General features: G+C 40.5%; 4 protein-coding genes across 4 annotated transcripts; 3 read left to right on the forward strand and 1 right to left on the reverse strand.

The window, feature by feature from the left end:
* Positions 1-3,140: 3,140 nt before the first annotated feature.
* Positions 3,141-4,181, forward strand: LOC137028321 (trace amine-associated receptor 13c-like). The gene has a single exon (XM_067397086.1). The coding sequence runs from the start codon at positions 3,141-3,143 to the stop codon at positions 4,179-4,181; it is 1,041 nt and encodes a 346-aa protein (XP_067253187.1).
* Positions 4,182-7,666: 3,485 nt separating this feature from the next.
* Positions 7,667-9,858, forward strand: LOC137028322 (trace amine-associated receptor 13c-like). Its single transcript, XM_067397087.1, has 3 exons — positions 7,667-7,745; positions 7,904-7,970; positions 8,964-9,858. The coding sequence occupies exons 1-3, from the start codon at positions 7,667-7,669 to the stop codon at positions 9,856-9,858; spliced, it is 1,041 nt and encodes a 346-aa protein (XP_067253188.1).
* Positions 9,859-16,567: 6,709 nt separating this feature from the next.
* On the forward strand, positions 16,568-17,563 carry LOC137029511 (trace amine-associated receptor 13c-like). Its single transcript, XM_067399114.1, has one exon. It carries the CDS (start codon positions 16,592-16,594, stop codon positions 17,561-17,563), a length of 972 nt encoding a protein of 323 aa, XP_067255215.1. The 5' UTR covers positions 16,568-16,591.
* A 1,759-nt stretch (positions 17,564-19,322) lies between these two features.
* gltpb (glycolipid transfer protein b) lies at positions 19,323-22,637 on the reverse strand. The gene is made up of 5 exons (XM_067399115.1): positions 22,367-22,637; positions 21,614-21,672; positions 21,358-21,491; positions 20,697-20,847; positions 19,323-20,445 (listed from the first exon to the last, which is right to left on the reverse strand). Exons 1-5 carry the CDS (start codon positions 22,467-22,469, stop codon positions 20,263-20,265), a joined length of 630 nt encoding a protein of 209 aa, XP_067255216.1. The 5' UTR covers positions 22,470-22,637; the 3' UTR covers positions 19,323-20,262.
* Between the last annotated feature and the right edge of the window lie 139 nt (positions 22,638-22,776).

A 22,776-nucleotide genomic window follows, 5' to 3' on the forward strand; every position in this document is an offset into this window, starting at 1 on the left:
AGAGCGCCCCCCTTGAGGACACCAAAGGCAGACAGGCACCGTGATATGAAGTGAACTCCGCCTGGCTTCGGAGGGGACCACCCTCAGGATCCTGACACACTTGGCGTCAGGATTTCTTTGACAAAGCCTTCTTAGCAATGATGGTCCTCAGATCCGTCTTACCCTTCGAGGATTTCGCTTGCTTGCGAGATGGACATAGTATGCAAGCACGCCGCTACCTGACCTGCAGCCGAGCACGCTTTGCCCACGAGTGCTGATGTAGTCTTCAGGGGCTTGGTGGGCAATGTCGGGGCTTTAAGGGACAATGCCACTTGGTGTCAGCGATCGCTCGCAAGCATCTCTTCCGCCTTTGGCATTGTCCCATAACCGTGCTTCCTCATACTAATCACATTGCTGTACGTTGAAGTCTGTGGTATATACACATAGTAAGAGACCAGTCTCTTGTATGACCTCGACATCTCGGTGTAGATGTCGGGGAAAAAATGGTAAGCCCCGACGTGGAGGTTGAGCAGATCTGGCTTACTCTTAACCTGTTGCTCTTGTTTCTCAGCTGGCCAGTCAATGTTTAACTTTGTCACGGTGCGAGTCAACACCTCCACTAGCTCCTTGCTGGCAGGAGAGTGAAGTGACGAGTCTTCAACTTCTCCCGTTGTCACACTAACGACGTCCAATTCCTCAGAACTGAACGTCGTTAATGAAACATGTCACGTCATGAATTAAAAGAATTTTGTAACTTGTTTCTGTTTTGCCGATGACAGTGTGAACAGTACAAACCACTTGGAATCTGATCTTTTCAATTCCGATTTGTGCCACTTGAAAGCCTCATTCAGACTGTCAGTCCAAATCTGGTTATTTTTCCGATTGGAATCTGATCTAAAAATTTGAATGTCCACACTGTGTATCACAAGTTTTTGTGTCCATGGCATTTTTTGTTTTCTGGAATATCTGCATTGGTTTCTATGGCAATGACATTGCGTTCATACTAGGTATATGCCAAAAACAACAACAAAAGGAACATGGAGGGGGTTGCAATACAGCTGTTGTCTTATTTACATCATGACAGCATGTAGCCAACAGCGGTGGACCTGCGTTATGATGAGCCAACGGCAATCATGACTTGAGCACAGGGCTGGCACAAACTCAACTCCACTCTAGGCAAAACACCAAAAAAAAAAAAAGAAAGAATATCTCGTGGAAGATTCGGGAGAATTCCCGGTGGGCTGCTGAAAAATTGTTGCCTGGCAAGGCCAGACTGATAAATCTTCTACAAGATATATCAGTCTGGTCAGTCCGCCATCCGTCGCAATTCGAGTCAACTCCAAACCGTACCTTGCAATCATGTACAGCAAACAGCATCACTCTAGTGCGGTGAAAGTCCCTTCAATATCAACAAAGATTGCGCACGGGAGACCCGAGAGTTTGTTCTATTCAGCTGTGAATTCAGTTTTAAATGACCAAAAACACATTAATTATTTATTTTTCGTTGTTGACTCTCGTCGCTTTGCTAACGTCATATCCGCCCTTCTCTGATTGGTTTACTCCGCTTCCTGTTTGCTTTGATTTGCTCCACCCTAGAAATCGAATTGATTCAATGGCCAACCAGACTCATCCGCTGGTACAGTGGTGAGGCTGGATTTTCCAGGCAAGAAAAATTGGGCTGGCGGTAGCCTACCACTTTGACATAAAGGCTCATTAAAACTATATAATTACAAGGAAATGTATATGTGTCGCCACACAACCTGCACAGCCCATAATAAATGCTCCTGATAAATATTTTGTTATTATAGAATCTACTCCACAAACCACAGTTAATTTTAACAAAAAAGCATGCATACTAAGGGATATTTGGCATGGCAGAAAGCATGCAAAGAGTGCTCCCTCTATAATCACTAAAAAATGATCATATTTTTTTCATTGTGATCTCACAAAGTTCTGTTATAACAAATGAAGCTGTCTGCACAATGAACCGTGTTTCGTCAACATGCTATTACTACAGAGAAAACTGATCATAGACCAGCAGATGTGGACAGCCTTTTCCCGCAAAAGCAATCAGAAGCAGCAACAGGCAGTGGTATGAGTGAGAAAATTCCACGCTAGCCTCAAATCCGTGGCCCGGGGATGCACACACACATTCACGAGTTCACATTTACATATAATTAAGTACAGTAAGGGTTATGCATATTTGGCGTGCTGTCCGGGGGGAGGGCTCCGAGCTCGGAAATTTTGGCCCGAACCCAGAGTACTCCCCCCCCCTTCGTTGAGATAGAAGTAGATAGAACTGAAGTGAGGAGAAGGGGTGGAGGAGGGATGCTGATGAACTGTCAGACGAACAGAGGTAAGTCTGCTGTATTTATACCTCTTGTCCTGATTGCATTGATTAACTGAATGCTCAGGTTAATTTAGATTTAGTTAATTTAGTGATACATTTTTGATATAAGAGAAATAATTCCAAACAAATGTCTAAAAAATAAATGAATTAATTTAAAAATTAAATCCCTCTCTTCCCAGATAGAATGTAGTAATCGGCCTGAGCTTGGCTGCCCTGCGGCTCAAACTCGGCATCAGCGCATGTTAACCCGGCCGATTGTGGCCCGCAGCTCGCTCTGGCACGTGATATTTGTTAAGGCTGTAAAGCACTGGGTCGATTCTTGTTCACTGTAACTGGCTTGCCGCCCTGTGAGGCTGCTTAGTTTGCCTATATAGGCACGCACCAGCCTTGCTTGCACACAGTATGCGTACAGTTGTCAGCTAGATATTTTAGTTTATAAAGATTTAAATATGGATATTTTTCTTACAAAAACCCATCGCTTTGCTTCAGAAGGCCTTTAATAACTCCCTGGAGCCGTATGGATTATTTTTATGGTTGGATGCATTTTTTTGGGCTTCAATAACCACCACACCTGTATTCAGTTCAGTTCCATCTGTGCATTGCTTTCATGTGTAAATACAAAGCAATAAGAAAATATAAAAACAAAATGCATGAACTTTTGAACAGCATCAGAGAATCCTAATCTGGACTGAAGAAATTAATTGCATTTTAAAGCTAATAAATCAGATTTTAAAACTTTAGGTTACTAACTGTAGGTTACATCAGAGTGGGCGGGAGACGGGTTGGTCGGACGGATCCAGACACTGTATAAATGAAACGAGAGCAGAACAAACTTCTAACAGGAGGAGACTCACTCATGGCCTATGAGACAGAGGATCATGAGACTCAATACTGCTTTCCTGCCATCAACTCATCATGTATCAAGGGAAAACGCTCCAGATATGAATACAATATCATGTACGTGTTTGTATCATTGCTGTCAGCATGGACTGTGTTTCTGAACCTGCTGGTGATCATCTCCATCTCTCACTTCAAGAAGCTTCACACTCCAACAAACATGATCATTCTCTCTCTGGCTTTGGCTGATGTTCTTATGGGACTTGTCATGCCCATAGAGGGCACCAGGCTGATTGAGACATGTTGGTACTTTGGAGACACTTTCTGTAGACTGTTTGTTGTAATCCTTGAATTGCTCTTCTCCGCATCTCTCAGTAATTTAGTTTTAATTGCTGTTGATCGTTATTTAGCTGTCTGTCACCCTTTACTGTACCCACAAAAAATGACCACAACTAAAGCTTTAGTGACCATCTTTCTGGGCTGGGGTTGTTCCTCAGTTTATTACTCTATCATTGCAATTAATAATGGACATTCAGAAACTTCACACAGAACAGACACATGCTATGGAGAGTGTTATTTTACAATTGGTTTTGCCTGGATAGTCACTGATCTGTTCATTGGTTTTATTTTTCCTTGTACCCTGATCATAACTTTGTATTTGAGGATTTTCTATGTTGTACATCAGCAAGTGAAAGTTATAAATTCTCTAAAGGGTGGTAAATGTGCAATGGAAGGTTCAGTGAGGAGGAAATCTGAGAGTAAAGCTGCTCTGACATTAGGAATCATTGTAACAGTTTATCTGCTTTGCTATATTCCATACTATATCTGTTCTATATCAGTAACCTCTACCACAACCATAAATATTTTGACATGGGTTTTATATGCAAACTCAGGTCTGAATCCTCTGGTCTATGCCTTATTTTATCCCTGGTTTAAAAAGACAGTTAAACACATCTTAACATGGAAAATATTTCAGCCAGCATCCTCTCTTGTCAATATCTTTACAGAACAATAATTGTGATTAAACTGGTAAAGCTGTTATTCGTAAAGGATATGATTATCTTTGTGGGATTTATATTTGTAATTTACTCATGTATCTTAATAGTATTTACCTCATTTCAGAAAGTATGTTTGTTGCGTTTTATGTTCTTTTTTTCCCCCTTTTTTTTTTGAACATTCTCTTTAAGTTTTTTTTTTTTACATTAGCACACTGAAAAATAAAATAATAATAATAATTTGGCTGATACATTGTCTAATAATATTCTTCCATATGTAAGCTATTTTACCTAGTAAACTTCTTTCCACACACATTGAAATTAAGTGACAAAGTTATGAATTGTATTGAATTAGCTCATTAAATAAACTGAGCAAGCAGCATAAGTCCTCAATATACTGGAACACATGATAAAGGTAGATGCTATGTGCTTTGTTTAATCACTTTTATCATTCATTTTGCATTTGTGTTATATAGATCAAAACACAATGGCAAATGGAGGACAGTCACACAAACTAAACTTAGGGGGAAAAAAGAGTAAGAAAAAGAAGCTGTTCATACAGGATGTGTTAATGTTATTCAAAAACCACTACTGGGTCTTGACATGAAAACATAAATAGATATACATATCTACAAGCTTACAGAATGCAGATAAAAAACATTTGCATGCAAAGCCAAATCAAAGTAACGGGCATTCTACTGTATGATTTATGATTAAACTATTTATGACATTCCACAATAAATAAAACCATTAAATGCATTATATGAACTTGCATGTTATCCATAAAAGTTATTATTTATCCTATGCACTTTTTATATTTTACTACACTGCACTGCAAGTGTATTATTGGGAAATCTTGTTTAGCCTGTGTCATATCCAGAGCCCAGATTCCTTATAGTTCCTTATTCACAGAATATACACAACACAAGCTGTTTTTGCTGAATCAAGGAAACAAAGCATCATCACTTTATGAAACAGCATGTAAGTTATTAAAAGGGTCATGAAACCCCAGAAGGCTGCACTTCATTGAAAACACCAAGGGTACTCATTCATTTTATTTAAAAGTTGAAATTAGTTATTTTTGCATTTTTCAGAGTGATTTCTGTCTTCTGGTTTGAAAAGCAATGTCAGAGCAACATCACAAAATCTGACGTCATCATGTACAAGCGGCAAGATTCAGAGTGCTGGTTGGCTCCGAGTATGGGCTGGACGAACATGCTGACGTCAACAGTTTCTACATTTGTTCATGACTTAAAGCTCATTCAGTCCAATTTCTGAGCTGTAGTATACATAAGATTATAATTGCAGTATTATGCATGAGGAAGTATCACTCTTGCCTCTCTCTTGTCATTCAGAGACATATCATTGGTGCTTGTTTCTTCAGTGCTACAACTCAAAAATGCGTTTCCCTATGACGTGACCATAGAAGTTTGGGTGCATGTGGATTGTTTTGCTGTAATCTACCAGCACAAATGGAAAATATGTTCGCATGAGATCGCATTACAGCAGAGAATTCAAATGTCACAAAAGTGCAGCTCATTCACCTCTGCCTGCTCTGCGTTCAAACACGCGAGCCGTATGTAGGCTATGTTTCCCTCAGCACAGCAGCACATGAGATATGTTTGACAGAGATTTCCATTCTGTTACAAAATCTACTAAGGGAACCAGGCTCTCGAGGCTGGCCTCTGGTGTAATATGGGCAGCCAGCACAGTGCCCTAAAGCAGTGCCCTGAAGCGGCACCCTGGCAGGGAATGAGTGTGAGTCAGAGGGTGACTCGCGAGGAACTACTGCGCTCTGGCATTGCAGCAGGGTTGGCAGAGCGCCCCCCTTGAGGACACCAAAGGCAGACAGGCACCGTGATATGAAGTGAACTCCGCCTGGCTTCGGAGGGGACCACCCTCAGGATCCTGACACACTTGGCGTCAGGATTTCTTTGACAAAGCCTTCTTAGCAATGATGGTCCTCAGATCCGTCTTACCCTTCGAGGATTTCGCTTGCGAGCATTGCCCCACCTCCCGGCTCCTCGGAGGGGGAGTACGGGTAGCAACACTCTTCTTCTGGTGTTGTCTGTGCAAGGAGCTTGTACTCGGCTGGGGTTCGGCAGGGGAGAAACTGCTGCAGTGCTGCAGCCTGTTTCTGGGAAGTTGTAGCATCACCGAAGAGGCCAGAGGAATTCAGTGGGGCATCCAGGAGAAACGTTTTGTCCTTTTCTTTGATCTCCATCAAATTCAGCCAGAGATGTCTCTCCGTGGCCACCAGGGCTGCTATAGAGCGGCCGATGGATTTGAGTGACTCCTTGGTGGCACGGAGGGCTAAGTTAGCTGACTGATGTATCTCCTGAATCATGTCTGCACCCACTTCCTCACTCTCATCCAAGTCTCTGAGCAGGTCAGCTTGGTATGCTTGCGAGATGGACATAGTATGCAAGCACGCCGCTACCTGACCTGCAGCCGAGCACGCTTTGCCCACGAGTGCTAATGTAGTCTTCAGGGGCTTGGTGGGCAATGTCGGGGCTTTAAGGGACAATGCCACTTGGTGTCAGCGATCGCTCGCAAGCATCTATTCCGCCTTTGGGATTGTCCCATAACCGTGCTTCCTCATACTAATCACATTGCTGTACGTTGAAGTCTGTGGTATATACACATAGTAAGAGACCAGTCTCTTGTATGTCTCCAATTCCTCAGAACTGAACGTCGTTAATGAAACATGTCACGTCATGAATTAAAAGAATTTTGTAACTTGTATCTGTTTTGCCGATGACAGTGTGAACAGTACAAACCACTTGGAATCTGATCTTTTCAATTCCGATTTGTGCCACTTGAAAGCCTCATTCAGACTGTCAGTCCAAATCTGGTTATTTATTTTTCCGATTGGAATCTGATCTAAAAATTTGAATGTCCACACTGTGTATCGCAAGTTTTTGTGTCCATGGCATTTTTTGTTTTCTGGAATATCTGCATTGGTTTCTATGGCAATGACATTGTGTTCATACTAGGTATATGCCAAAAACAACAACAAAAGGAACATGGAGGGGGTTGCAATACAGCTGTTGTCTTATTTACATCATGACAGCATGTAGCCAACAGCAGTGGACCTGCGTTATGATGAGCCAACGGCAATCATGACTTGAGCACAGGGCTGGCACAAACTCAACTCCACTCTAGGCAAAACACCATCGTGCCGCCCCCACTTCACACTGACAATATACATGAACTTTGAGATGCATGTGACTGCAGACTGGAGGTTTTGTATATTGATAAACTTGCACTTAAATAAAAGCATGCACAAGCATTTTTTCATTTTTTTTTTTTCATACAGCACTGTAAAAAAAAAAAAGAAAGAAAAAAAAAAAAAAAAAGAATATCTCGTGGAGAATTCCCGGTGGGCTGCTGAAAAATTGTTGCCTGGCAAGGCCAGACTGATATATCTTCTACAAGATATATCAGTCTGGTCAGTCCGCCATCCGTCGCAATTCGAGTCAACTCCAAACCGTACCGTGCAATCATGTACCGCAAACAGTGTCACTCTAGTGCGGTGAAAGTCCCTTCAATATCAACAAAGATTGCGCACGGGAGACCCGAGAGTTTGTTCTATTCAACAGTGAATTCAGTTTTAAATGACCAAAAACACATTATTTATTTATTTTTCGTTGTTGACTCTCGTCGCTTTGCTACCGTCATATCCGCCCTTCTCTGATTGGTTTACTCCGCTTCCTGTTTGCTTTGATTTGCTCCACCCTAGAAATCAAACTGATTCAATGGCCGACCAGACTCATCCGCTGGTACAGTGGTGAGGCTGGATTTTCCAGGCAAGAAAAATTGGGCCGGCGGTAGCCTACCACTTTGACATAAAGGCTCATTAAAACTATATAATTACAAGGAAATGTATATGTGTTGCCACACAACCTGCACAGCCCATCATAAATGCTCCTGATAAATGGCAGAAAGCATGCAAAGAGTGCTCCCTCTATAATCACTAAAAAGTGATCATATTTTTTTCATTGTGATCTCACAAAGTGCACACACACATATGTAAGCCTACCTTTCAGAAGCGTGTGTAAATATTATTAGTCATCTCCAGCAGTAAAAGTTGTCATCTTTTTTATGTCTGGATAGTTTTATTTGTTTTGATGACATTTTCGAATGTACATTATGGTGCTTTGCATGTAGATTTTGCACTGATATGCCGCTTTTGGGTAGGGGTGGGGCGGGTTGGGTTGTGGTACTTGCAGAATAAAGGAAAGTTAATATAGATTTAGTTAATTTAGTGATACATTTTTGATATAAGAGAAATAATTCCAAACAAATGTCTAAAAAATAAATGAATTAATTTGAAAATTAAATCCCTCTCTTCCCAGATAGCATGTAGTAATCGGCCTGAGCTTGGCTGCCCTGCGGCTCAAACTCGGCATCAGCGCATGTTAACCCGGCCGATTGTGGCCCGCAGCTCGCTCTGGCACGTGATATTTGTTAAGGCTGTAAAGCACTGGGTCGATTCTTGTTCACTGTAACTGGCTTGCCGCCCTGTGAGGCTGCTTAGTTTGCCTATATAGGCACGCACCAGCCTTGCTTGCACACAGTATGCGTACAGTTGTCAGCTAGATATTTTAGTTTATAAAGTTTTAAATATGGATATTTTTCTTACAAAAACCCATCGCTTTGCTTCAGAAGGCCTTTAATAACCCCCTGGAGCCGTATGGATTATTTTTATGGTTGGATGCATTTTTTTGGGCTTCAATAACCACCACACCTGTATTCAGTTCAGTTCCATCTGCGCATTGCTTTCATGTGTAAATACAAAGCAATAAGTTTGTATCATTGCTGTCAGCATGGACTGTGTTTCTGAACCTGCTGGTGATCATCTCCATCTCTCACTTCAAGAAGCTTCACACTCCAACAAACATGATCATTCTCTCTCTAGCTTTGGCTGATGTTCTTATGGGACTTGTCATGCCCATAGAGGGCACCAGGCTGATTGAGACATGTTGGTACTTTGGAGACACTTTCTGTAGACTGTTTGTTGTAATCCTTGAATTGCTCTTCTCCGCATCTCTCAGTAATTTAGTTTTAATTGCTGTTGATCGTTATTTGGCTGTATGTCACCCTTTACTGTACCCACAGAAAATAACCACAACTAAAACTGCCATAACCATCTTTCTGAGTTGGGTTTGTTCCTCATCTTATTACTTTATCATTGCAATTAATAATGGACCATTAGAAACTTCACTCAGAACAGACACATGCTATGGAGAGTGTTATTTTACAATGGGTTTTGCCTGGATAGTCACTGATCTGTTCATTGGTTTTATTTTTCCTTGTACCGTGATCATAACTTTGTATTTGAGGATTTTCTATGTTGTACATCAGCAAGTGAAAGTTATAAACTCTCTAAAGGGTGGTAAATGTGTAATGGAAGGTTCAGTGAGGAGGAAATCTGAGGGTAAAGCTGCTCTGACATTAGGAATCATTGTAACAGTTTATCTGCTTTGCTATATTCCATACTATATCTGTTCTATATCAGTAACCTCTACCACAACCATAAATATTTTGGCCTGGGTTTTGTATGCAAACTCAGGTATGAATCCTCTGGTCTATGCTTTATTTTATCCCTGGTTTAAAAAGACAGTTAAACACATCTTAACACGGAAAATATTTCAGCCAGCATCCTCTCTTGTCAATATCTTTACAGAACATTAATTGTGATTAAACTGGTAAAGCTGTTATTCTTAAAGGATATGATTATCTTTGTGGGATTTATATTTGTAATTTACTCATGTATCTTAATAGTATTTACCTCATTTCAGAAAGTATGTTTGCTGCGTTTTATGTTCTTTTATGTTATGTTCTCTTTAAGTTTTTTTTTTTTACATTGGCACATTGAAAAATACCTAGTAAACTTCTTTCCACACACATTGAAATTAAGTGACAAAGTTATGAATTGTATTGAATTAGCTCATTAAATAAACTGAGCAAGCAGCATAAGTCCTCAATATACTGGAACACATGATAAAGGTAGATGCTATGTGCTTTATTTAATCACTTTTATCATTCATTTTGCATTTGTGTTATATAGATCAAAACACAATGGAAAATAGAGGACAGTCACACAGAAATAAAATTAGCAAAAAAAGAGTAAGAAAAAGAAGCTGTTCATACAGGATGTGTTAATGTTATTCAAAAACCACTACTGGGTCTTGACATGAAAACATAAATAGATATGTATATCTACAAGCTTACAGAATGCTGATAAAAACATTTGCATGCAAATCCAAATCAAAGTAACAGGCAATCTACTGTATGATTTATGATTGAACTATTTATGACATTCCACAATAAATAAAACCATTAAATGCATTATATGAACTTACATGTTATCCATAAAAGTTATTATTTATCCTATGCACTTTTTATATTTTACTACACTGCACTGCAAGTACTGGGAAATCTTGTTTATCCATATCCAGAGCCCAGATTCCTTATAGTTCAGCGACAAGACAAGACACATAATAAAAAGAATAAAATAATAATATACAAATTTACAAGATAGACAAAGTGCAAAAAAAGCAAAAGACAATATATATTATACATAATTGTATGTACAATTATGTGTGCAAATTGAGATATAAATAAGTGTTTTAAGTAAATAATGTGTAATAGTGTTGTGTGTTCCGTGTTTGTCAAGTGTTCATAAGATGGATTGCTTGAGGGAAGAAACTGTTCCTGTGTCTGGTCGTTCTGGTGCTCAGGGCTCTGTAGCGTCGACCGGATGGCAACAGTTCAAAGAGGGAGTGTGCTGGATGTGAGGGGTCAGAGTGATCTTCTTTGCCCTTTTTCTCACTCTGGATAAGTACAGTTCTTGGAGAGTGGGAAGGGTTGTGCCAATGATTCGCTCAGCAGACCGGACTACCCTCTGTAGTCTTCTGAGGTCAGATTTGGTAGCTGAGTTGAACCAGACGGTAATTGAAGTGCAGAGGATGGATTCAATGATGGCAGAGTAGAACTGTTTCAGCAGCTCCTGTGGTAGGTTGAACTTCCTCAGCTGGCGAAGGAAGTACAACCTCTGCTGGGCCTTTTTCACAATGGACACGATGTGGTCCATCCACTTCAGGTCCTAGGAGATGGTGGTGCCCAGGAACCTGAATGACTCCACTGCTGCCACAGTGCTGTTCATGATGGTGAGTGGGGGAAGAGCAGGGGGTTTCTCCTGAAGTCCACGGTCATCTCCACTGTCTTGAGCGCGTTGAGCTCCAGGTTGTTAAGACTGCACCAGACAGCCAGCTGTTCAACCTCCAGTCTGTAAGCAGACTCGTCACTGTCCCGGATGAGGCCGATCAGTGTGGTGTCATTCGCAAACTTCAGGAGCTTGACAGAGGGGTCTTTAGAGGTGCAGTCGTTGGTGTACAGGGAGAAGAGCAGTGGGGAGAGGACACAGCCCTGAGGGGCGCCGGTGCTGATGGTGAGGGTGCTGGATGAGAATTTTCCCAGCCTCTCTAGCTACTGCCTGTCTGTCAGGAAGCTGGTGATCCAATGACAGACAGAGGTGGGCACGGAGAGCTGAGTTAGTTTAGGTTGGAGGAGTGATGGGACGATGGTGTTAAAAGCAGAGCTGAAGTCCACAAACAGGATCCTCACATAAGTCACTGGTCTGTCCAGATGCTGGAGAACATAATGCAGTCCCACATTGACTGCATCATCCACAGACCTGTTTGCTCGGTAAGCAAACTGCAGGGGGTCCAGTAAGGGGGCCCATGAGGGGACTTTGCACAGCTCCAGTGATCTGTTGAAGATCTGTGTGAAGATGGGGGCCAGCTGGTCAGCGCAGGTTTTCAGACAGGCTGGTGAAACGCTGTCTGGGCCTGGTGCCTTTCTTCTCTTGTTTTTTCTGAAGACCTGGCGCACGTCATCTTCACTGAACTGAATTGCAGGTGTGGGGGAGAGGGGGGTTGTTGGAGGTGTGAATGGTGATTTTTCAAACCTGCAATAAAACCCATTCAGATCATCTGCCAGTTGTTGATTCTCCACAGAGCTGGGGGATGGTGTCTTGTAGTTGCTGATAACTTTCAGACCTTTCCACACTGAAGCTGTGTCATTAGAAGAGAACTGATTCTGAAGTTTACCAGAATAATTCCTCTTTGCCACTCTGATCTCCTTTTCCAGTGTGTATTTGGCCTGTTAGTACAAGACTCTGTCCCCTTTTCTGCGAGCATCTTCTTTGGCCTGACGGAGCTGGCTGAGTTTTGCAGTGAACCAGGGTTTGTCGTTGTTGTAAGATAAATGAGTCTTTGTAGGAATGCACAGACCCCCACAGAAACTGATATATGATGTAACAGTCTCTGTGAGCTCGTCCAGATCGGTGGCAGCAGCTTCAAAAACACTCCAATCAGTCCATTCGAAACAGGCTTGTAAAGCTCGCTCTGTTTCGGTGGTCCATCTCTTTACAGTCTTTGCTACAGGTTTAGCTGATTTCAGTTTCTGCCTGTAGGTTGGAATGAGATGAACTAAACAGTGATCAGAGAGCCCCAAAGCTGCCCGTGGGACAGAGTGATATGCATCCTTTATTGCTGTGTAACAATGGTCGAGTATATTACTGTCTCTGGTGGGACAAGTAACATGCTGTCTGTATTTGGGCAGTTCACGTGACAGAAACGCTTTATTAAAGTCCCCGAGAATGATTAGAACAGAGTCCGGGTGTTGTTGCTCACTCTCTGTGATCATATCAGCGAGTAACTGTAAAGCCGAGCTCACGTGCGCTTGCGGAGGAATGTAGACGCTCACCAGAATGAACGAGCAAAACTCCCGCGGCGAATAGAACGGTTTGCAGTTAATGAAGAGTGTTTCAAGATCTGGACAGCACATCTTCTTTAACACAGTTACATCTGAACACCACCTTTCATATTTGAATAATCGAAATCTGGTAAAAGATTTTGTGGTGTGTACTGCCGAATGTTCAGCAGTTCATCCCTGGTAAAACTGATGGTGTTTGAAAAACAGGAAAAACTAACGAAAACAGAACAAACACTGAAGAGCTAAGCACTGTGGCTGCCATGCGCGGCGCCATCTTGATGTCTAGAATATAGACAACACAAGCTGTTTTTGCTGAATCAAGAAAACAAAGCATCATCACCATATGAAACAGCATGTAAGTTATTAAAGGGTCATGAAACCCCAGAACACATTTTTTGAGCTGTAAACAGATATGTATAGGCTGCACATCATTGAAAACACTAAAGGTACTCATTAATTTTATTTAAAAGTTGAAATGAGTTATTTATTGTTTTCATTTACCTCTGCCTGCTCTGCGTTCAAACACGTGAGCCGTATGTAGGCTATGTTTCCCTCAGCACAGCAGCACATGAGATATGTTTGACAGAGATTTCCATTATGTTACAAAATCTACTAAGGGAACCAGGCTCTCGAGGCTGGCCTCTGGTGTAATATGGGCAGCTAGCACAGTTCCCTGAAGCAGTGCCTTGAAGCGGCATCCTGGCAGGGAGCGAGCGTGAGCCAGAGGGTGACTCGCATGAAACTACTGCACCCTGGCATTGCAGCAGGGTTGGCAAAGCACCCCCTTGAGGACACCGAAGGCAGACAGGCACAATGATATGAAGTGAACACCGCCTGGCTTCGGAGGGGACCACCCTCAGGATCCGGACACACTTGGCATCAGGATTTCTTTGACGAACCCTTCTTAGCAGCAATGATGGTCCTCAGATCCGTCTTACCCTTCGAGGATTTCGCCTGCGAGCGCTGCCCCGCCTCCCAGCTCCTCGGAGGGGGAGTACGGGTAGCAACACTCTTCTTCTGGTGTTGTCTGTGCAAGGAGCTTGTACTCGGCTGGGGTTCAGCAGGGGAGAAACTGCTGCAGTGCTGCAGCCTGTTTCTGGGAAGTTATAGCATCACCGAAGAGGCCGGAGGGATTCAGTGGGGCATCCAGGAGAAACGTTTTGTCCTTTTCTTTGATCTCCATCAAAGTCAGCCAGAGATGCCTCTCCGTGGCCACCAGGGCTGCTATAGAGTGGCCAGTGGATTTGACCATCTCCTTGGTGGCACGGAGGGCTAAGTTAGCTGACTGATGTATCTCCTGAATCATGTCTGCACCCCCTTACTCACTCTCATCCAAGTCTCTGAGCAGGTCAGCTTGGTATGCTTGCGAGATGGACATAGTATGCAAGCACGCCGCTGCCTGACCTGCAGCCGAGTACGCTTTGCCCACCAGCGCTGATGTAGTCTTCAGGGGCTTGGTGGGCAATGTCGGGGCTTTAAGGGACGATGCCACTTGGGGGCAGAGATGGCTCGCAAGCATCTCTTCCGCCTTTGGCATTGCCCCATAACCGTGCTTCCTCATACTAACCACACTGCTGTATGTTGAAGTCTGTGGTGTATAGACATAGTAAGAGACCAGTCTCTTCCACAACCTCAACATCTCGGTGTGGATGTCGGGGAAAAAATGGAAAGCCCAGACGTGGAGGTTGAGCAGATCTGGCTTACTCTTAACCTGCTGCTCTTGTTTCTCCGCTGGCCAGTCAATGTTCAACTTAGTCACGGTGTGAGTCAACACCTCCACTAGCTCCTTGCTGGTGGGAGAGTGAAGTGACGAGTCTTCAACTTCTCCCGTTGTCACACTAACGACGTCCAATTCCTCAGAACTGGACGCTATTAATGAAACAGTATCAACCGGAGCGGAAGAAACCGCAACATGTGCTTCCTGACTCTGACCTGACACATTGGATGCAGCGGGTGAAGGCCGAGATAGGGCAGGGCCTGTCTCTAACCCCTCTGCCACATCCATTTGCGAACCCCACGACATGAGGTGACATGCCTCAGCCGAAGCTGGACCCTCCTCGGAGAGGGCTCGGCGGGAGCACAGTGTTCTCAGAGGTAGCTGCTCACAATGCTCACACGCAAACCCCTCGAGAGCTGCCTGGGCATGCTGCACTCCCAACAAACAACACATAATTGGTGTGTGTCCCCACCCGTAATGAAATGCATTTGAAATGCTGTTCGCTCGCCATACTGAATGATATAGATCAGGACAGACAACAATATATAAGACAGACAAGTTTCACACGTAGCGCTTGCTGAAGACACAGAAGCTGAATGAGTGTGTTTTAGGGGAGGCTTTATAGCTCCTGGTCAGTGACATCACCCGCCTATTGCCGATGGAAGCTGACCCAATGTCGAACGTGGAAGCGCATGGGGACAGAGCAAGACAAAACATGTCACATCACGAATTAAAATAATTTTAAATCACGATTAAAAGAAATTTTAAAGAGAAATGTTGGAGGATTTTTATTTTTTTATTTTTTTATTTTTTTGCCACATGTAACTTGTATCTGTTCTGCCGATGACAGTGTGAACAGTACAAACCACATGGAATCTGATCTTTTCAATTCTGATTTGTGCCACTTGAAAGCCTCATTCAGACTGTCAGTCCAAATCCAGTTATTTATGTTTCCGATTGGAATCTGATCTAAACATTTTAATGTCCACACTGTGTGTCGCAAGTTTTTGTGTCCATGGCATTTTTTTTGTTTTCTGGAATATCTGCATTGGTTTCTATGCAGGTTGTGGTACTTGCAGAATAAAGGAAAGTTAATTTAGATTTAGTTAATTTAGTGATAAATTTTTGATGTAAGTGAAATAATTCCAAAATAATGTCTAAAAAATAAATGAATTAATTTGAAAATTAAATCCCTCTCTTCCCAGATAGCATGTAGTAATCGGCCTGAGCTTGGCTGCCCTGCGGCTCAAACTCGGCATCAGCGCATGTTAACCCGGCCGATTGTGGCCCGCAGCTCGCTCTGGCACATGATATTTGTTAAGGCTGTAAAGCACTGGGTCGATTCTTGTTCACTGTAACTGGCTTGCCGCCCTGTGAGGCTGCTTAGTTTGCCTATATAGGCACGCACCAGCCTTGCTTGCACACAGTATGCGTACAGTTGTCAGCTAGATATTTTAGTTTATAAAGTTTTAAATATGGATATTTTTCTTACAAAAACCCATCGCTTTGCTTCAGAAGGCCTTTAATAACCCCCTGGAGCTCTATGGATTATTTTTATGGATGGATGCATTTTTTTGGGCTTCAATAACCACCACACCTGTATTCAGTTCAGTTCCATCTGTGCATTGCTTTCATGTGTAAATACAAAGCAATAAGAAAATATAAAAACAAAATGCATGAACTTTTGAACAGCATCAGAGAATCCTAATCTGGACTGAAGAAATTAATTGCATTTTAATTTGAGCTAATTTTCAAAAAACAAAACAAAAACAACAACAAATAAATAAATTAAAAATCTGTTTGTTTGTTTTTGTTGTTTTTTTTTTTACTGTAAGTTACATCAGAGTGGGTGGGAGATGGGTTGGTCTGACTGATCCAGATACTATATAAATGAAAGTAGAGCAGAACAAACTCAGAGGAGACTCACTCATGGCCTATGAAACAGAGGATCATGAGACTCAATACTGCTTTCCTGCCATCAACTCATCATGTATCAAGGGAAAACGCTCGCGACATGAATACAATATCATGTATGCATTTGTATCATTGTTGTCAGCATGGACTGTGTTTGTGAACCTGCTAGTGATCATCTCCATCTCTCACTTCAAGAAGCTTCACACTCCAACAAACCTGCTCATTCTCTCTCTGGCTGTAGCCGACCTGCTTATTGGACTTATCATGCCCATAGAGGCCACCAGGCTGATAGGGATGTGTTGGGACTTTGGAGACACTATCTGTGGACTCTATTTAATCTTTGTTTCAGTGCTTTTCTCAGCATCTCTTACTAATTTAGTTTTAATAGCTGTTGATCGTTATATGGCTGTGTGTCACCCTTTACTGTACCCACAGAAAATAACAATGACTAAAACTGCAATAAGCATCTGTCTGAGCTGGTTTTGCTCCTCAGCTTATAACACTGCCTTTGTAATTAATAGTGGATATACTGACACATCACAGAGAACAGATGTTTTGATTTTCATCTGGAGAGTCATTGATCTGTTATTGGGTTTTATTTGTCCATGTATTCTGATCATAATTTTATATTTGAGGATTTTCTATGTTGTACATCAGCAAGTGAAAGTTATAAACTCTCTAAAGGGTGGTAAATGTGTAATGGAAGGTTCAGTGAGGAGGAAATCTGAGGGTAAAGCTGTTCTGACATTAGGAATCATTGTAACAGTTTATCTGCTGTGCTGGATTCCATACTATATCTGTTCTATATCAGTAACCTCTACCACAACCATAAATGTTTTGACATGGATTGTGTATGTTAACTCAGGTATGAATCCTCTGGTCTATGCTTTATTTTATCCCTGGTTTAAAAAGACTGTTAAATACATTTTAACACTGAACATATTTCAACCAGCATCCTCTCTGGTCAATATTTTTACAGAACATTAATTGTGATTAAACTGCTAAAGCTGTTATTTGTAAATGATATGATTATCTTTGTAGAATTTATATTTGTAATTTACTCATGTATCTTAATAGTATGTACCTCATTTCAGAAAGTATGTTTGCTGCATTTTATGTTCTATTTTTTCCTCAATATTCTCTGTATTGTTTATTACATTGGCACAACGAAAAATTACAAATATGTAAACTTCTTTACCTAGTAAACTTCTTTCCACACACATTGAAATTAAGTGACAAAGTTATGAATTGTATTGAATTAGCTCATTAAATAAACTGAGCAAGCAGCATAAGTCCTCAATATATTGGAACACATGATAAAGGTAGATGTTATGTGCTTTGTTTAATCACTTTTATCATTCATTTTGCATTTGTGTTATATAGATCAAAACACAATGGCAAATAGAGGACAAGAAAACAAAAAAAAGAATAAGAAAGAAAGAAAGAAAGAAAGAAAGAAAGAAAGAAAGAAAGAAAGAAAGAAAGAAAGAAAGAAAGAAAGAAAGAAAGAAAATGTCTTACCATATAAATATTGGTATAAAAGGATTCAACAAATGAGACATAAACTATTTTTTACTGACTAAGGTTTACTGACATTTGTGGTGTGGCCAGCTGCTGCTATGCCCCATTGACCTGTAAATTAATATAGGCAATGTGCCTTACAAAACCACAATTGCTGAAAGGAAGGGACTGCAGAATAAGGAAAGAAGCTGTTCATACAGGATGTGTTAATGTTATTCAAAAACCACTACTGGGTCTTGACATGAAAACATTAACAGATATGTATATCTACAAGCTTACAGAATGCTGATAAAAACATTTGCATGCAAAGCCAAATCAAAGTAACGGGCAATCTACTGTATGATTTATGATTAAACTATTTATGACATTCCACAATAAATAAAACCATTAAAAGCGTAAATGAAATTACATGTTATCCATAAAAGTTATTATTTATCCTATGCACTTTTTATATTTTACTACACTGCACTGCAAGTGTATTATTGGGAAATCTTGTTTAGCCAGTATCATATCCAGAGCCCAGATTCCTTATAGTTCCTTAAGGATTAGTCCACTTTCAAATAAAAATTTCCTGATAATTTACTCACCCCCATGTCATCCAAGATGTTTATGTCTTTCTTTCTTCAGTTGAAAAGAAATAAAGGTTTTTGATGAAAACATTCCAGGATTTTTCTCCATATAGTGGAGTCCAAACAGTTGATGGTCAAAATTACAGTTTCAGTGCAGCTTCAAAGAGCTCTACATGATCCCAGACGTGAAATAAGGGTCTTATCTAGAGAAACCATCGCTCATTTTCTAAAAAAAAAAAAAAAAATCTCTATTAGAATTCCGGCAGTGTAGACACTGCTAAGTGTATTACTGCCCTCCACAGGTTAAAGTTTGGACTAGATGTTAAATACTTGCACTAGAATATTGTATATAACAATTTAGTTCAAACTTTGACCAGTGGAGGGCAGTAATACACTTAGCAGTGTCTACACTGCCGTAATTCAAATAGACAAGAAGAAATCTAGTTCAAGATGAGCATTTATGGTTAAAACGCATACAATTTTTATTTATTTTTTTACAAAATTAGCGATGGTTTCTCTAGATAGAACCCTTAATTCTTGTCTCGGATCACTGTAAACTGCAATTTTGACCTTCAACCATCTTGCCATTGAAGTCCACTATATGGAAAATAATCCTGGAATGTTTTCATCAAAAACCTTGATTTCTTTTTAACTGACGAAAGAAAGACATGAACATCTTGGATGACATGGGGGTGAGTAAATTGAAATTTGAAAGTGAACTAATACTTTATTCACAGAATATAGACAACACAATCTGTTTTTGCTGAATCATGGAAATGAAGCATCATCGCTTTATGAAACAGCATGTAAGTTATTAATACATGTCCTCATCCACAATAGACACTAGAGAATTAATGCTGCATGTATACAAGTGTAAACATCTTCTAAACAACAGTCTAATGCGGCCTTATCATGGATCTGCGGTGGAAGAGTAACCCCTGACCCAACGCATGACGCAATAACAAACATGGAAGCACAGAGGACAGAGCAAATCAAAACACCGGTCATGAATTAGAAGTCTAAAATAATATTGGAAGTCTTCAAAATATTGGATGTGTCAGGATATTTATTAAAATATCTCAGATTGTGTTTGTCTAAAGGAAGAAGATAGTCATACACACCTAGGATGGCTTGAGGGTGTGTAAATCATGAGATAATTTTCATTTTTGGGTGAATTAACCCTTTTAAGGTTTCGTTCACCAAACGGCATAGATTAACAGAAATGACAATGGTGAGAAAACAGTAGTTAAGAAAGCATGTGATTGTAGGGATGTGGATATGTTTGCAAGAGATCTGGAATTCACCCCAGTCAAGTCACGTTTATTTATACCACTTTACACAATGTATTGAATGTGGATGGAAGCACTTTCGTCAGCTCATACTGTTTGGTATCGCTCACTGCCATTATAAAGCTCGGATGCGTCTGGATATTTTTTTATATCTCTCCCATTGTGTTCATCAGAAAGAAGAAAGTCATATACACCTAGGATGGCTTGAGGGTGAGTAAAACTGGGGCCAATTTTCATTTCAAAGTGAACTACTCCTTTAAAGATTAACAGACTGAATTGCTTCAGAAACTGACATCTGTAGGGTGTTTCAAACCAAGTAGTCCAGTTCAGCATTCATTGTGGAATACATTTCATAAATGGCATCTACATTTGCAGTGAAGTTTATCAAGAACTGGCGAACTTTTGCTAAGCATTCCTCCTCTGCAACTTCTTGATCCTTGGATAAAGCTTTAAGAAAATCTGACCTGCACGGTGCAGCAAATTGGGCAGCCTACAGCAAAACCAAACAAAATGCTGTGTAAGCAATCATTGTCTTAACAAAAAAGCCATACCTTATTAGATGACCCACATTTTTCAACTAATTAAATTCTATGCCTTTTGCAGTTGTTTATGATCACTGGATTTTTAAAAGTGTATTTACTGAGTATGTTTCCTTGACAAGTTTTTCCAGGTCCCATAAACATGCAAAACAAAATGACTTACCCATCTTGCCATGCACACATAGCTACTGAAAACACCCACCTTGAAAACCTTCTGGACGATCCAGCCGTGGTACCTCTTGAGGGCTTGGTCATAAGCTTTAGTGATATTGATGCGAATAAGATTGGGATTGTCCTCATCTCTCTCCCCATCCGCTAGACTTTGCAGTAAAACCTGAATGAACCGCAGACCTCTGAGGAAAACACTGGTGATATTGTCAAACAATTTAAGAAAAATCATAAATTGTACAGCCATAGTACATTTCTTTTAGAGCTGGACAATTAATGGTTACAAGATCGCAATCTGGATTCAGACACTCATATGATCTTTTTCCCAAATGATGATTCACGATCCATAACTTTAGGTGGGTTCACGTCGTGTCGAAATTGCTGTAATTACGCGATTTCAACTTAAAAAGTCCTCATAAACTCAGGATTTTATAGGAGTTTTGATTTGTACCACATGACCGCTGCAAATTAATTTAGTCATTGATAGTGTTGGCCGAGACAACCATTGCTAGTGTAGGAGCTGTAACAGAAATAATTTTCCTTCAGAATAAATGAGATTCTCAATGTATTTAGAATTGTGCAGCTCTAGTTTCTATTAATGTGATTTGTTGTTAATATTGGACATCATTTTTTTAACATATAAAATCAGACAAATCAAAAGACATGCAGAAAATGTGACTAAGTGAACAACTTACCTCTTTAACCACATAAGCGCCAACGTGGCTCCAACTTTAGGCCACTCTGAGCCATGGATGCTTTTCTCAACTAACAGTATCTGCTGAAGAGTCTCATACTTCACTGGATCGGAGTCATAGACAGCTTTAATTTTCTTGTGAGAATTGGGAAGAATTCAGAACACTCTTCAAAACATTTTCAAAGGCATTTGATCTAGAAAGTATCCTTAAAAATTGACCAATGAACACATACATGTAGCTTAGCCCTTGGACTTACTGTGATGTTTCCATTTATGTCAGCCTTAATTGGTGCAAAAACCTTAGAACCAAGGCAATCTGAAAAGTCATTTTGTGATACACATTACAACATTATACAATTTTTAAAAAATGTTGTTGTATATATACATAAATACATACATACATACATATATAATAATTATTATTAGTTAAACAGCTATTTTGAAATGCTGTATAGGTACCAAGAAAGTTGTAGCCATCTGGGAAACATTTAATTTATTCTAAATGGTTCATCCTGTTCTATTAAAACTATAATAAACTATACTGGACTAGCTAGGATACTAAATCTATAACTAGACAGGCCTAGAATAAAATACTCACTAAAACAACACTTGTACCCACATTTTGATCACTTCAGGAGGAATTTTTGCCCAAGTTAATGTTTGACCCTGGAACACAGTGATAAAAGCGCATAATTTGGCACCACCGTGTGGTTAAATGAGGTATTGTAACCGACCTGGGTGAAGAGTACCAGTTCTGTCCAGTGTATTCAATGTTTAATGACCTCATTGTAGTTTATTGCACAGGTTTGGACAATTCAGTCATTAAAAAGTCAAACTGAAATGTCAAATGTGAAAAGCAATGGCAGATTTCATGTCCAAAATCGCTTTCATTGTTCCCTAGTATTATTGTTTCTATTTAAAACCAACTTCGGTACTTAAAATGGTGTTTCTTATGCGCGTTCACATTTTATATATATATATTAAGTTTCTATAATTAAGTCGCGACTCACCGAAAAAAGGTGGCAGATGAGAAACTGACTCCAGAAATGTTTTCGTAGCGATTTCGTTGTTGTCTGGCAGCGGCGCAAACTGCTGATCGAGCAAAAGTGCCATTACAAAACACGTAAATAATGCTAGCTGCTAAAATATTGTGGGTTTTTTCGATTTTCAAATGGCGTTTCTAATTTAAACTCATCCGGAATGTTGTGAGAGAAAAATCAACAGTTGAGGGTGGAGAGCCACTGACAAATTGACTGACTGAACCGAAGTGAGTTCAGTCAGTCACCGCTGTGAGGCCATAGCGTTAATAAATCATGACAGCATTTTAAATATCCTTCCTTACTGACATATGGCATGCAGCGTGCTATAAATGTTTTTAAATCATTCAATGGGTTATATCCTGTTTATATATATATATATA

Source organism: Chanodichthys erythropterus, chromosome 10, assembly GCF_024489055.1.
Source record: "Chanodichthys erythropterus isolate Z2021 chromosome 10, ASM2448905v1, whole genome shotgun sequence".
In the NCBI taxonomy this organism is placed as follows: domain Eukaryota; kingdom Metazoa; phylum Chordata; class Actinopteri; order Cypriniformes; family Xenocyprididae; genus Chanodichthys; species Chanodichthys erythropterus.

Bases quoted from the DNA above. Each gene is read 5' to 3' on its own strand.
- LOC137028321 (XM_067397086.1), top strand. From the start codon at position 3,141: ATGAAACGAGAGCAGAACAAACTTCTAACAGGAGGAGACTCACTCATG.
- LOC137028322 (XM_067397087.1), top strand. From the start codon at position 7,667: ATGTACCGCAAACAGTGTCACTCTAGTGCGGTGAAAGTCCCTTCAATA. The intron at 7,746-7,903 runs GTTTGTTCTATT...GCTCCACCCTAG, and splicing joins TGCGCACGGGAGACCCGAGA to AAATCAAACTGATTCAATGG. The intron at 7,971-8,963 runs GCAAGAAAAATT...GTAAATACAAAG, and splicing joins GGTGAGGCTGGATTTTCCAG to CAATAAGTTTGTATCATTGC.
- LOC137029511 (XM_067399114.1), top strand. From the start codon at position 16,592: ATGGCCTATGAAACAGAGGATCATGAGACTCAATACTGCTTTCCTGCC.
- gltpb (XM_067399115.1), bottom strand. From the start codon at position 22,469: ATGGCACTTTTGCTCGATCAGCAGTTTGCGCCGCTGCCAGACAACAAC. The intron at 21,673-22,366 runs GTGAGTCGCGAC...ATGACTTTTCAG, and splicing joins TCATCTGCCACCTTTTTTCG to ATTGCCTTGGTTCTAAGGTT. The intron at 20,848-21,357 runs GTAAGTTGTTCA...TGTTTTCCTCAG, and splicing joins GCGCTTATGTGGTTAAAGAG to AGGTCTGCGGTTCATTCAGG.